This window comes from Polistes fuscatus, unplaced genomic scaffold (assembly GCF_010416935.1).
Source record: "Polistes fuscatus isolate 324 unplaced genomic scaffold, CU_Pfus_HIC Scaffold26, whole genome shotgun sequence".
NCBI lineage: Eukaryota > Metazoa > Arthropoda > Insecta > Hymenoptera > Vespidae > Polistes > Polistes fuscatus.
The window spans coordinates 2,511,920-2,528,326 of NW_025113103.1; the positions used below are offsets into that span (position 1 = coordinate 2,511,920).

At 30.5% G+C, this 16,407-nt stretch overlaps 1 protein-coding gene across 2 annotated transcripts in view; it reads right to left on the reverse strand.

The window, feature by feature from the left end:
- LOC122518732 (calpain-C) overlaps positions 1-10,855 on the reverse strand; it is a 28,722-nt gene extending 17,867 nt beyond the window's left edge. Inside the window, exons 1-2 of one of the 2 annotated variants that reach the window (XM_043637791.1) lie at positions 10,772-10,855; positions 10,338-10,473 (exon numbers count right to left, since the gene is read on the reverse strand). In XM_043637791.1, coding sequence (XP_043493726.1) covers positions 10,338-10,346 — 9 coding nt within the window. In that variant the 5' untranslated portion in view covers positions 10,347-10,473; positions 10,772-10,855. Of the gene's footprint in view, positions 1-10,337; positions 10,474-10,635 lie in introns of both variants that reach the window. The other variant, XM_043637790.1, reaches the window with a different exon arrangement.
- Positions 10,856-16,407: the final 5,552 nt, after the last annotated feature.

Genomic DNA, 16,407 nt, shown 5'->3' on the forward strand with positions numbered 1-16,407 from the left:
TAGTTTTCTGTGTATAAGAATTTTGTAAGTTTGCGTTACTAACAAATATCAATTATTTATTATTATTATATTCATATTTTATTGAAGATATTATAGAAAGTATTTCTAGATCGTAGATAATTTTTACGAATACCTATACATATATATTTAAAAGAATATAATATAATTTATGTCAGTTTGGTAATTTAATAAAATACTATAATAGTTTTCTGTGTATAAGAATTTTGTAAGTTTGCATTACTAACAAATATCAATTATTTCATTATATATCTATATATAATAAATGAAAAGCTTTTTAGATTATCTATAAGAGAACAGAAAAATAGAAATTATCGTATAATTTATTCCAGATCGTTAGAAATTTCTTTATTTTTTATTATAGGAAATAGTTATACTTTTATTTTTTTATTTTCAATAATTCTACAATTCATTTTCTACTTTTCTAATCGTTGCGAGAAACATTTTCACGTATTCGTAGTTACATTAAAATAAACCGTTAAAAACCCGTAGATAAAGATAACACAAATTTTACCTGGTAAAAAAGGATAAAATACGAGATAGCGAAAGAAAGCATAGAATGTTAATAATTGGAAAAAATGATTATTCAAAATTAAGATTAAACTTTGAAATGAACTATGGAAGATTGGTATCGTTATACGCATCGGGTTCTTTCTTCTACTTTCCGCCAAAGCGGCTACTTCAACGATTTACTATACTTTGAGATGAGGAGGAAAAGGGTGGAAGAGGAGGGTGGGGGGTGGTTGCCATACTCTCTCGTACCGGTCGGACTAGTTTCACGCTTGGTTCTTTCGCGTCCTTGAGAGCTGGCACATTGCTTCGAGTTCAACGCGAGAAAACCTTTATGGTTTGGCTTCTCTTGCAAGAAATAAAGAAAGAAGATGAGAGAGAGAGAGAGAGAGAGGGGGAGAGGGGAGATAATAAAAAGTTACCATCTTCCATTTCTATCTGTCTTTCTCTTTATGTAGATATATTATTATTATTGTTATTGTTATTATTATTGTTAAGAAATGTATGTTTATATAAATGGTTTCTGATGGTGAGTTATATGTATATGAGCTGCTCATTGGTCAAAAGATATAAAAAAGATTGAGTAGGAAAATAATGGATATGTATAGTATTATGTAATTAAATAAATGAAAATATATTTCATATATATTGAATTATTTAAAAGGATAAATCAAACGGTGTTAGTATTAAAATGTATAAAATAAAAGAAACAAAATAATTATAAAAATGTAGTGTTATTTGTTTTATATTAGATTTGATTATTAATTCAATATATTTCACATATATTAAAATATTGAAAAGTAACGTTAGTATTAAAATGTAGAATAAAAAAAATTCTAAAAGTATAGTTAATCGTTTTGAACCAATGAACGGTTTATCCATTCTCTACTCTTCCGGAGTTTCAACTATCGAAACCGTAATGCGATTCTGAACGGCCCCGAGCGTTTAAAATACAAATTGTGAATCGTTTCGATTGAATATAAACCATAGTAGTAGCAGTAAAATAATCAAATGAAAAGAATAAAGATAAATCAAATGTTTAAGCATATAAACAACGGTAGGTGATTCCTCCACCGGTTCGCATTCTGGATAACATCGAAGAACGGAAACGATTATCATTCTGTGTTGTGTATCTTCCTCCTCCTCCTCCTCCTCCACCTCCTTCTTCTTCTTCCTTCTTCTTCTCCACCTCCTCTTCGAAAACGTTTATCTCCCTCCGGGCACGCGCGTTCCTTTGGAGGATTTTAACCCCGTGCTTGTGTGTGACGATTCCACTGACACAAACTTTGTATCCGTGCGGTGACTTAAAATAGATCGGATTGTCTCAAATTCTTGTAACACGTTAATACTATTTTGGATATTGCACGTTAAGTATGTGTAATTCATCTGAATAAATTGAGAAATTTATATTCCTCGTTACGCGCCAAAAAACCGTTCCTTTTTATTTTTATACAAATAAAAAGAAGAAGGTATAGAATTTGTATACAAATTTATTTTGGATACAAAGAATATTGCTTTTTTTCCCGAATTTATATTCTTTCTTACATGTGAAACGGTACTAATTGTATTTTTATAAAAATAAAAAGAAGAAGGTATAGGATTTGTATACAAATTTATTTCGTATACAAAGAATATTGTTTTTTTTTCCGAATTTATGTTCCTTTTTACACGTGAAAAGTGTTAATTTTATTTGTATAAAAATAAAAAGAAAAAAAAAAAAGATGTGTGTGTAGAACTTCTATACCAATTTATTTTGTATACAAAGAATATTGTTTTTTACCGGATTTATATTTTTTCTTACACGCGAAACGGTGTTAATTTTATTTGTATAAAACATAAAAGAAAAAGATGTAAAATTTCTATATAAAGATTATTGTTTTATTCCCTTTTTTCGATGTATAATGAATACTATAACTAACAATAATAAAATGAGTTTAAAATAAAAGTTAAACGTTTCGAATCCAGCATGAATTTGTTTAAAAATATCCTACTATCAAGCTCAAGGAATTAATTAAAAAAGTCTACAGACGTAATACCATAAAACTAACAATAAGTTTCGCCAATAACTATTTCGTTGTCGAACGGATGTGTATAATTGTAGGGCGATGACTAATCGAATACTTTCTATACACTGCATGGAATAGTTTTATGCTTGGCACATATACACACACACACACATATATATATGAATAAATATATTCATGCACCGAGCAATGGCCTCGAGACTTTGATTCGAAAGTAAAAGACCGACAGACGGAAAGATAAAGAACGAAAAATAAGAAAAATTATTCGAAAAACTGTAAAGAAAAAAGAAAAAAAAAACATAAATGCAGTTTTCACGTATCATGGAAATACTCGTATCACTTTGATTATTGTTGTATCCATAGTTTGTCATTATTAGTGTTTCGAGCATGACGTCGAACGTTCTCGATGTTCATTGAGTTTGAATGGAAAGGTTTTATCTTCGTTGTGCACGATGAAAAGGCCTTGTTACCTTCACTTTAGCCTACAAAACGACGAAGGCCAAACATTGGATCACGCCTCCGACTACTAGTTGTTCTTACTCGGTTAGTTTCTATCAAACTTTTTTATTTATGCACATTTGTATTATTTGGTTTTTTTTTCTAATCACATTCCTCAATTTTGATTTCACAAATGTTACTCAATAATATCAAGAAAGTAATCGGTTTTTTGCTTTCGTTGATTCGTTTTTACGATTTACTGTTACATTTGTAACACACAAACACAAAAAAAAACAAAAGTAAGGTATAATAAAATAGGTAATAAAGTAAACTAGAAAATTAATGATCGAATTTAAAAATAAATAGTAAACGAATAGTAATAATAGTAATAGTAAATAATTAATTAATAAACGAATTATAATTAGAACATGTAGTATTATATATTATAATATAATTAATAACGAAACATAATCGTATAAAATCAACATACATTGTTACATATATAAAAGAATAAGTATTATAAGATACTATTATAGTATAATACGTATTATCATGAACCAATGAACTCTGACCTTAATATTACTCTCCTTACCTTCATTTTCTCGCTCTATTTTTTACCTTCTTTATCTATAAAACGTATATTTCCAAGATTAGATCTTAAAGTTCCCATTTAATAACCCACCCCTTCCCCCTATTGTATTCTTTCATAGAATTTAAAAAAAAAGAAAAGAAAGATAGAAAAAAAATCGTGGAACTACGTTTGTAACAGTTGACGTTTAAAGTTAAATTTACCATTAGTAACTTACTGGAATCTATTTAACCCGTTTAATTATACAACTCAACGAATTGAGTTAGACGTGGTAAGTGAGGTGGTAGTGCAGACGAGAAAAGATGATGATGAAGATGATCAATCATTATGAGATCTTCTATCATGTAATTCTCAATGTATATATATATACATGTATAAACACATATACATGTATACACACATATACATTCTTCTTGTTGCTAGAAAATTAAATCGTTAATAATAACAGCAAACAAATAGCTTTTCTCGCGCTTGAATCTCAAGGATTACTAATTAACAGACTCGAAGATACAAAAAGAAAGAAAGAGAGAGAAAGAGAGGAAGTAAGAGAGAGAGAGTGAGAGAGAGAGAGAGAGAGAAAGAAACGTTTAACACGTTAACTAACGGGATAACTAACGACTAGGCTAGAACATAGTTAGGCTGTTGAAAAAGCCCTTTGCATTAGGTCTCACATTATGCGAGTGCAATCGAGTGATGCTTGAAAGGCGACTTTGCGATTTAGCTCTCTCGAGTTTCTTATTCGAAGATGGCTAGCGCGTGTCAGTAATGATCATCGCGTGTAACGCATCCGATACTTCTTAGTTACTTATACGTTAGTACGTGTATACACATACTCTTATCGATATTACGTATATTTTAGAAGATTTATCACTTTGTTGTGAACTTTGGTTATGTGTAATTTATAAATGTATAGTTATATTAATATTAGTGATATATTAATTAATTGGATAGAATTTTTACACACATGGTATATTATTATTATATATATATATATTAATCAATTTTATAATTTTTTTTTTATAACTTCATACGTGTGCAGAATCTTTTATCTATATTATATTTTTTATAGAAGAAATTTTATTATATATTTAGAAGATAATAGATATTTTATTAGATAGATATTATATTAGATAGATATTTTAATATATTTTAGAAGATTTATCACTTAGTTGTGAACTTTGTTAATGTAATTTATAAACGTACAGTTATATTAAAATTAGAGATATAATAATTAATTCAATATATAATTTACACACACACACACCCACACATGGTATATTAATAGATTTTATTTTTGTTTGTTTGTTTGTTTGTTTATGACTGAGGAAATGAATTGAATAAAAATATTCTCTCTAAAATTAGTTTTGATAAAAATCTATTCGTGTTTCTCGTAAAAATATATAAATTCTTGTCGAAGATCGAGGAATTGTGGGACGAGGAAAATCACTATAATTTAGATTATGAATAAATCGTCGAACCGAATTCGTTCCACTCGTTAGAGACACTTTCTCCGGTGTTGCGAACGTGACTTTAGGTGCACGAGACACCATCGTTTTCTCTCTGTCTATCTTTTTTTTCATTTATTCTTTAATTTTTTTCTTTTTTTTTGTTCATTACACTCGTCGTTTTACAAATACGAAAGTAATTTCCAAATAAAATACGGGAGTTAGGGGGAAACATATGTGAGTCTAATAAAAATAAAAAATTCAATTAAACTGATAAAAATACAAGTTTTTCTATGTTGAATTCGAAAAATTTTAATTCATTCATGCAATATTTATTGATTATTATCTATTCTTATTTAAATCAATGTAAAAACATTTTATTCTTTTACCCAAATGTATGTATACAGGTATAACTCGCAATTAGTGATTGAAAATTACAAGAAAAAAATAAAAAACATATATATTTGAATCATTTCCGTGCTAATTTAAATTTCTTACGTTTCAAAGTAGATATATTTGCCTATTTGTTTTTTTTTTTCGAGTAATAGGAGTATAGGTATCGTTAAAGATGCCTTCACACGATAATGAAGCAACTTGTAAGCCGTAGCTCGTGTTCCCACTCCTTCTAAGAATACCGGAAATTTGTGCAAGCGTTTTAACGTTATCGTTCGAATGATCGAGACGTGTGACTATCTTCGTCTCTTTTCTTTCGATATTACTTCTTCTTCTTATTCTTCTTCACGTTTTCTTTTTGTACACGTGCAAAAACGTGATTTGTTTTTTTAAGATTTGCGATGTAGCGATTTGCCTGGACGTCGATAAAAAACACGAAAGGAAAGAACATTCTAAGTGGCCTTCGTACCAGAGTACCCTTCAACCCTGCAAATATCTTGATGGACGGGCTTTAAACCATGGACCGTTCATCAATACATTCGAAAAAGAAAACTCAAATGTCTAAGCAAAAGGAAGAAGTAATACCTTGATAATATATTTCGTTTCTTTTCATACGATGAATTTATATGTTGAAAATGTTTTAAAATATACATTTTTCAAAATATAAATTGATGAATAAAATTATAAGAAATATATCATAAATTATACAAAGCTGAGAAATATAATAATAATAATTAATTAAGTTAAATAAAATAATAAACAAAAATACTATATAAAATAATAAAAATAACTAATAAAATCCTAATAAAAAAAATACTAATAAAATAATAAAAATAACTAATAAAATCCTAATAAAAAAAATACTAATAAAATAATAAAAATACTTTTTTATATAATATAAAGTCAAAGACCACTTTGACTTTTGTTTTCATTCAAATAGAAAAAAATATTTATATCAAATAAAAATATATACTCGTATATTCAAGAAGCGTGTAAAAAAGTTTTACAGTAGATAATCCTATAAAAATATATGTATTTAAGATAATTTAGAAATAAGTCTCGTTCCATGCGATTCAATGATTAAAAATTAGAAAAAAACTTTTTACCATGTAAATTAATGAATGATTTTCCAAAAGGGAGCGTTACTTTGTTTCTTTTTCTTTTTAATGCGTTATTAATATTTCTCGCATGAGTTTATCGTGCCGTTTAATCGTAAGATTTGATTTCATAACTAGACCCAAATGGTAAAAGCTGTTACAATACGGTGATTCGATCTGAACGGGACCGGAACAACGTCGGATAAGCGTGAAGTCGGTTAAACGCAGAATTTAATTATAAAAGTAGGTATAACACGACACGCATTTACGTTTTATTCAACATTTTTCTTTTTCTTTTTTCTTTTTTCTATATTTTTCTTTTTTTTTTTTCATATTAATTTCCTATCCAGTTTTCTTTTTAAATATTCGAGTATATTGCATATCATTTGAAATGTTGCAAACGGATACGCGTTTCCCTTTTGAGAATAAAAATCACGCATTTTATTATTTCGTTCTCGTTGTCTCTTTTCAATAGAATCTTTTAATACGTCCAATAAAAATTCGATCAATAATTCGAGTTTACTTTCACGAATAAATAATTGAATATATTTTGTTGATCGTGTTCCCGAGGTTGATGCACTTTTGCAATTACGTTTGAACTTTCCCGATGCATCCCGGAACACTTCGTTCCTAGATTTTACGATCGAATTTTACTCTTCTCGAATAATTGTAGATAAAAGTAGTTTCTTATTCACGAGAAGTTTAGAAAATGGTTGATTTCTAGGGAAAATATTAGTTAATTTTGAATTGAAATCGAAATATATTTCCTTTTTGTAATATCACCGTTGAAGAATTCATCTAAGAAGAAGAAAATGAACGAGAACGGATCTTTGCCAATGTCCTTGAGAATTCTTCTCGAGTTCATCGTATCCCTTTTTCTCTTCCACCATCTTTCTTTACTGTCCCAACCAACTATGATACCTTGAATCCGAGTTTCGTTAACGCGAGAAATAATTTTCACTAAATATTAATAAAATATAATAATGCATTGTTATATATTAATATTATTACAAACAAAATCTCAACGATATAGAAATTAAGGTTATTTGTCATATATTTATATTTTTATAATAATTAAATAATATAATATTCATTAAAAATATATGTAATTATATATATATATATATATTTAATTAATTAAATTCAACTAATATTAAATATAAATTATTATAATTATAATTAAATGAAATATAATTAATTAAATAAAACGTTTCTTGATTATTCTAATCACCATTGTTTCGAACTCTCGATCTCGTTTGATAAAACGGGTACTTAAATATTATTCTCAGTTATAAATTTCGCTTTTTGACGATTAAAATGATCAGCTTGGTATGAAAATTCACGTGGTATAATGGCTCAATTCAAAGGTATGAAAGAAAAATAAGAATACGAAGAGGAAGAAGAAGAAGAAGAGGAAGAAGAGGAAGAGGAAGAAAATGAAAGAAGAAGACCCGGCCTCTTATTGGTCCGTATAAACGTTCATCGTTGTTCGTGCCTTCGTAATTTGTGTGTTTCGAGGTCGCGGAGAGAAGAAGAAGACCCGGTTTCGTGAACGCGGAGGAGAAGAAGAACTTTACGCGAGGTAGAAACGCGTTGGTCGACTTCGATGTTCCTCTACCATATCGAGGAACTTGTAAAAACTTGTACCGGCTTTAGAACAGGTGATTATATATCTTCCTATTCATTAATACTCGTCCAAAGTTTTATTCGTTATTATTATTACAAATTCTTTTAACGAAAGATGGATACATCATTTTTATTTTGTTTATTTTTTGTTGATTACGAATAATTATTTGATTAATAAATTGAAATTTCCATCAACGATATTCCTCTACGAAAACTTTTATATTATTTTTATTATTTTTATCATATTATTTGATATATAATTAAAATAAATTTTAAATAAATAGTAAATTTTATTTTATATTATTTAATATATAATTTTAATTATTTTAACATCAAATAAAGATACTCCTATCGTATCATAATTGCAATAATAATAATATTAATGTAATATATAAATATATTATATGAAATAATATATACGTTAATTATTTGAATATTAATATGCAGATAGATTTTAAAATGAGACACCTTGTATGCATGTAGAATTTTTGTCTTCTCTCAATTTAGATCATGCAATTCAGTGACGTATAAAATCGATCTTGCATCAACGGTAAAGTTCGTATTGTAATATAAATATATTATATAAGTTATGTGGGCATTTTATCGAAAGTAAAAATGATTTTGCGAGATCATATATTTATTATGAAATTATATACGTATTGTTTTTCAAACTCAACATTTTTTTTGTTTTTTTTTTAAAAGGTTAACGCATTCGTAAAGTATTTTATGATCGAAATTTCAATTTTCTATGGATATTCGAAATAAATAAAAATGATGATACGAGTATTGATGACGATTTCGAAGAAAATTACGTAAGGTGAAAACGATCGAAACGTATGTGCAATTCTGGACATGTGTGTATATTGTAAATTCGAAAGAAACGAGTATTCTAATAATGTGTGATGTATGAATAATTGAAAAAAAGATTTCTTATATGTTTCAAGAAAATAACAGTAAACGTACGTTTTGCTAGAAAACTATATCCTCGTTAATTTAACTAAATTATCTTATTTTATTTATGTATTTTATTATAAGTTACTTTGTTTGTGTTACGTTTCATTCGTAATATATTTATGTATAATATTTATTCTTTAAATATTTATTTTCTTCTTTTAATTAATCAATCAACCATTGATACACTTTTAATTCTATTTCTTATTAATGAATTTAAATGTCAATTAAATGTTTCATTTTTATTAATTTCATTCATAGTAAATTTTCCTCTTGTAAATTATACATATTTATACAATTTACTTTTATATTTATTTTTTAAATAATCATTTTCTTCTTTTAATTAATCAATCAAGCATTGATACACTTTTAATTCTATTTCTTATTAATGAATTTAAATGTGTCGATTAAATGTTTCATTTTTCTTAATTTCATTTATAGTAACTTTTCCTCTTGAAACTTTTTTAAGTAACTTTCCTCTTGATATTTGAAATCGTTTTGTTCTATTTGATTTACTTGCGATGAAAGTGTCTTCTGCATTTGCAGTCAGAGTCAACCATTCTCGGATATATCAAAACGTGTCTCGATTTCGTTTGTATTTTACTTTCATGATTTTCACGTAGTTTACCCACGGTGTTACCATTCAATGTAACCGAGTTCAAATGCTTTTCGTTTCACCGGCTAGATTCGGAACGTGAGCGAGCTGCTGCTGTTGCTGCTGCTGCTGCTCCGAGGGGACTTTCACGGAAAGAAATCATTCTGGTCGCATAGCAAGCCACCGACACACCTTACTAGAAATTCCATAGTAAACTAAACGAATCAAGCCAAGTTCTGAGATTTATTCTTGAATAAACAAATCAGTTTCGATACCCCCACCCCCCTTTCCTTCCTGCCAATAAGAAAAAAAAACCCAATCTTCATTTCTATTTTCATGATTTTTATTCTAACCCTTTAACGAATTTTTATTTTAACCCTATGAGTAACGTGGACGCATATATGCGTCCAACGAAAGCTAATCGTGTTAATTGAGGATGCACATTAATTCGCTTATCAACTTTTGTTGATTTTCCTTTACTCGAAATTCTTGTTTCTTTTCTTTTCTTTTATTTAATTAAAATAGTTAAACGTTAACAGAATAATTATTCTGCATTCAATGGGGTTACTTAATAATTATGACAAACTTAAAACTTCATCTGCTTGGATAATAATAATAATAAATATAATTAATACGATGAATGAAACTTACGTTAACCATCCGTAGCCACGATTCTGTTTCTTCCTGAACGATGTCACCACCCCCTCCAAGAGGAGGACTTTATCTTCCAATTCCTCGTTAGAACTTGTACGATCTCCCCCTTTCACTTTATCACTCTTTTCTTAAACTAAATAGAACAGAGAAAAAAAGGAAAAGATATGAGGTGAAAACGAAGATAGAAAAAACAAAATTAAACGAAAGTAAAAAAAGATACGAAGGAGAAAAAAGTATTGGGAAAAATTATTAAATAAAAAACAACGAACCAATAATAGTCGAGAATAAGGCTTACCTTATTCCAAGTAATCGAGAATTAATAAATATTCTATCACAGTGTAAAACAACGATTAAAAATAGAAAGGAGACTAAAACAAATGTTGGAAAATAAATCGAATTGGATAAAAATGCTGACACGAATCCGCACTCACCGATGAAGGAGTGCGAGAAGACTAGAGGACGTGGACTGGCACTAGCTGATCCAAAGCTGATCAGAACCTTCCTCCACAACCCCACCACCACCTCCTCCTCCTCCTTCTCCAACTACTACTACAACTACTCTTTCACCTTTTTAACCAACACCACCACCTTCTCTTCCTTCTTTCTCTTGTCGTCGTTGTCGAACTCGAACCACAACCTTCCTACTCCTTTGCCGTTCTTCCAGCTACTGCATTTGGATCCTCTCTCTCTTTCTCTCTCTCTCTCTCTGTTTCCTTTCCTCTTCAACTTACAAACACCTTGCTTGCTTGCTTGCTTGCTTGCTTCCTTCAACCATAATAGTTAGCGTTCACTACTACTACACGCATTCGCATCGAAAATTTTTCTCGCACGTTAAAGGGACCTACCCCCCTCCCCGTTTCCAACCCCTCGTGTAATTTAATATACCTCAAGAGATATTATTTATATCTCGATTTAGTTACTATTATCTTTTATATATTTTTTTTTTCTTAATATTTCTTTTACCTTTTTATCATACCTGTCATAGTAACATTATTATAATATTATTTTGGAACTGTGTTGTCAACTGTAACATCGATTGGGTGGATAAAATATTGTTTTATATTTTTCTATGTGATTTTAAATGATATTAATTGATGATCTTTGAAAATATTACTCGTCCGTGAGTAATTCTTTAAAATTGAGTCATTCGATTTCGTAATCGGAAAATGATGGAGAACTTTGTAACGAGTAAGAATTTATAATCGTAACTGGTAAACATGCAAGGCCAAGGTGTAGTGATCGTAAGAAGGATGAGACTGTGGAATAATATCAAAATAATAACACGTGATCGAGGAAACAATAGTAACAGGCATTCGTCATTTTGATTAATTGCTATGACGTTTTTAATTCTTCGATATCAATGCCAAATTCTACGAAAATTTATAATTTGTTTCGAGCGTAGACGAATGATGGAGTTAAAAAGGGAGGAGTTATTTTTATAAGTTGGGACAGGTGGAGACTAAACGAGAGAAATTTTTTACCTCGTTCTATATCCGAAACAATTTTTCTTTTTTCTATAAATAAAAGTATGTTACTATTGAATTTATTTAAAATGTTCATTCGTGGGACAACGATTGATCTCTTGGAAAAGAAATTGTAGAATATGCTCTGTAAATTTTATAATAATTATTAAAACGTACTAATTAATATACCTTTTTTTTGAAAATAATAAAATTTAAATAAAGATAATATTCATAGAACTTATAAAAATGATTTTAATATCTTAGTTTCTTTTATTTTTTAAATATTCGGAGTCTATCACTCGAGCAGTAAGGCAGCGAATAAATATTAATCTTTAAGTTCGATCGATAAAATCAAAATCTTTTATTACTTTTATTATTTAATAATTGCAGTGCTCTACTTTTATCTTACCCACCGTCGGTAACGGTAAACAACGGCAGTCGGTAATGGTAAACAACGGCAGTCGGTAACGGTAAAGAACGGCAGTCGGTAACGGTAAAGAACGGCAGTCGGTAACGGTAAAGAACGGCAGTCGGTAATTGAAGTTTTCTACTTTTCCAACATCGACCGTCGGTAATAGTAGATTTCAAAATTTTTTTACTCTACATTGGTAATATTTTGTATTTAGGTTACTGACGGTCAATATTATTAAACTACAAATTTTCATTAAGATCGGTCGATATTTTAAAAATAGGAACCTACTATTACCGACGCTCGATAAGATAAAGGTAGAGCACTGCAATTACCGATATGGCCCTTAGCCGGCCTGCCACTAAAGTGGCTTTAGCGATTATTTTTTCCAGGTCCATGAGCCACTATAGTGGCTCACTCGAATAGCTTGCTTACTCACCGTTTGAATTAAATAATCGTCTTCATAGTCATTCATATTTAAGTGAAATGTTAATGTTTAAGTATGTACAATATATTTTTAAGAAAAATTATAATTTAATCGTTAAGGAATATTTACGTAAAACATACGAACTTTTTTTATATATGGCTGATAATTTAAAAACATTTAAATAGTAAAGTACAGATAGTAAAGATAAAATAAAACAATAACGAAACAGTCTAATAAGTATATCTATTAATCCATAAATGATACAAGAGATGATTTTACGAAGAGAAAAACAAAAGAAGAGAACAACTTTTGTAGTTTGTGGTCTACGTGGTATTTTTGGGACCCGAACAACTAACCGCGGTTTATCATCTCAGATTTCTATCTGGCCCACGCACGTCTTTCTCATGTAATATTATATTTCTTGGATATTGCGAGTAAGAGTTTGGATACATTTTTGTGTTTTTTCCCACAAAAGAAAAAAGAAAAAAAAAGAAAATTGAAAATAGGTAATAATTAATTAATCAATAAATAACATATTTTCCGATACATTTCTTTTCTTATTTTTAATTACACCATCAAAACTTAATGAACATTTTCAGTCAGTTGTTGACTCGACTAAAATTCAAATTTTTCCATCTCCTCCTCCTTCTCCTTTCATTTAATTTTGTTTCTTTTTTAAAAACGGAGCGGTTAACGGTGTACGAGAAGAATTTTTAGTGAGATCGTTGTAATATTATAGAAGTCAGGAGGGCCACCGAAGAGGAACCGTTTCCTTCCATCCTCCTCTCCCCCTTCCCACCCCCCTTATCACTCTCTCTCTCTCGTTTTTTCTTCTTAAATCCTTTCCTGCTCTCCTAAAAGTTTTCACAACGGCGTCGTTCACCATGATGGTGGACCTTTACGATCGGTCAACGCGTTGCTTCTCATTAAGGTATAATTTATTCGAATGGGGATAAAGGGGGTGGATGGTAGAGGTAAAAAATACGTAGGTGGGAGGGAGGGGAGGTTTTGGAAGAGGAAGGTGGAACGGGGTGGTGGGGGGGGGGAGGACAGGGGGTGGGGCAAATTGGTAGGAGGAGAAGAGGAACCGATATTTTCTTGGGCTCCTACAGTGTGTTTCGCGGCTTTTTTCTTCTTCCACCTTGTCATGGGATTTTGAAAGAGAGAGAGAGGGAATCATGGTCGCCAACATTCTCGCGTTGATCGTTGTTAAAGATAAGAATGTCCAATCAGAACCGAAAATCCACGGGACTTGATAATCTTTTGGTTATCTTTACATCTTCCTATTTACACTCTCCTCCCCCTGCCAGCCCTCCCAACAGTTCCCCATAAACTCGTGGTCTACATTGAATGAATGTAATCTTTTAATTTCTCTCTCTTTGGCTACTATTTGTTTTCTTTATCTTTTTTTTAAGATAGTTAGATGCATTCTGTTAACGAGAATGAAATGAAAGTAAAAAACATAGGGAGAGGGGTGTACACTTTGAGAACAGTTACACCATTCGCACCTTTAAAGGACCCTTATTTATGTCACGTTTACCTTGCGTTTCGTTCCTCGTCCCTTTTCTTACTAGCCCTTCTTCTTCTTCTTCTTTTTTTTTTTTAAATATATTGTTGTTGTTGTTGTTGTTTCTTCTTCGTTTTTGCAGGGAGAATGAAAATGAGTGTGAGAGAGAGAGAGAGAGAGAGACAGTATGCTTTTACGGCGGCGTATATCAATGGATCCCTTGCCCTTAAAGAGGATACGTGAAAGGGAGATAGGGGTAGGGATAGGGATAGGGGCAGGGGTAGGGGGATGGGTGTTACTCGTGACAATACCCAGGATATAAAAAACTTGCGTAAAGCTGTCCCACTTATAGTTGGGGGCCCTCAAGGCTCAAATACTCGTTGAATGGGCCGCAATAACCTTTTATTTATCGGGGACTTAAAGTTCTCGATGTTACTCGTTGAAAATTGAAGTGACACATTGTTGATGACGTAGAATCGATTGCGGAAGTTAAGGATACTTGAAATACTTTTTTTCATGGGTTAAACAAAAATTATATATATAGGATGCATGTATATTAAATTAATTTAATATCTTTTAATTAGAAATTTGTTTCAAACATAAAATCAGTAAAAAAATATTAAACGAAATAAATAGAAAAAAATATAAATGCATGGAATGCAACAAGAAATACAATGGCAGCTGTATAACCAAATTAAATGAATTTTTTACTATTATCGAATCATCTCGTTTTGTTCTTTTTTTTATTTCTTCTTTATTTTCACTAAACACACATACGAATGGAATTTCGTAACGTAGATATTATTATGTAAATGAACAAGGAGGGTCTCTCATCGATATCAACGATTTCCACGATTTCTTACTCCTCTTATTCCAGGTGTGTTCCCTCATCGAAAATATGACGGAAACGAAAAGAGGGAGACACCAACGATCAACTTTACGTACTTCGGACTCTCACGGATACTCTAGCGAAAAGGGACTAAAGGGACTGATTGCTGCTACGAGAGTAATCGTTACGTTTCCCTTTGGAGATCATGTATATGAAGAAAAAAAAAAAAAAGAGAAAAAAAATATCTGCTATCGTTCTCTCTAACGGTGTGCCGATAAGAAGAATGTGTTTGCAGTTCTCACGCCCGCCATTACTTATCGCACTTTAGTGTCGACTTTGTTCGTCGTCTATGGGACACCATGGATTGCGAGAGGACCACGATCGCTTTTTTCATTCTTACAGTGGTTCTCCGTTTATCCATACTTTGACAATTCTAATAATTTATTATTATTTCTATCAACAAAATCAGATACTTCATAATCATCTTGGATTTATAATCGAGCAATTTTTACAATTAATTTCAACTTGTAAATAATTATATTTGATTAAATACCAAAAAATAATATTAAAATGAACTTAGGCCGCGCTTTCAAAATGAACAGCTGAAATCATAACCTCAAAATTGAATTATTAATCAAATTATTTTCATATTTAGATTAAATCTAGAATCTAAAATCTAGAATAAAATATAAACAGATCAAAAGAAGAAAAAAAAACTCTCAAATTAATTGAAAACAATAATAATCCGATGAAATTTGTGGAAATAATTAAGAGAAGAAAGTTATAAGAAGTAGTAGGACGATCATTGTGAAAGGTGTCGCCTGTTGCGAATCAGCCTTGAGTGAGTTGGTGAGTTGGTGAGTTTGTGCTGGTTGGCACGAACGAACCAACGAACCAACGAACGAACGAACGATCCATCCAAGTAAAAGGAAGAAGGGAATACGATTGTAAGACTTAATTAGCAGACGAGGGCCGGTCCAGGGTGCCACGACGTCGTTACGACAAAATCATTTGTGGCCTCCTCTCTTCGGGGTCTACTCGAGCGCATCCGATTGGTCTCGACGCGACGATTTAATTACCACCGTTGTTGTCTCTCTTTCTCTCTCTCTCTTTCTCTTTCTCTCTCTTTCTCTTTATGCACAGTGTTCCTTTCTCTGCTTCTAGACTGCTGTTCACTCTCGATAATTAATCGACCGCTTAATTGATTAATCGATTAATGGCAAGGCACGATCGCTGTTCAGTGTACGTATACCTATGCTGTACCAGCAGATAAATCGTTTGGTACTTAGTCAGATTCATTTTCTTTTTCTCTTTTTCATTTCTTTCTTTGTTTGTTTTTTCTTCTTTTTTTTTTTTTAACAAGAAATATTATACGAGTTGATAAGAACACGATAGCAACGTACAAGAATTTTTGTTTAATATTAATGTCTTT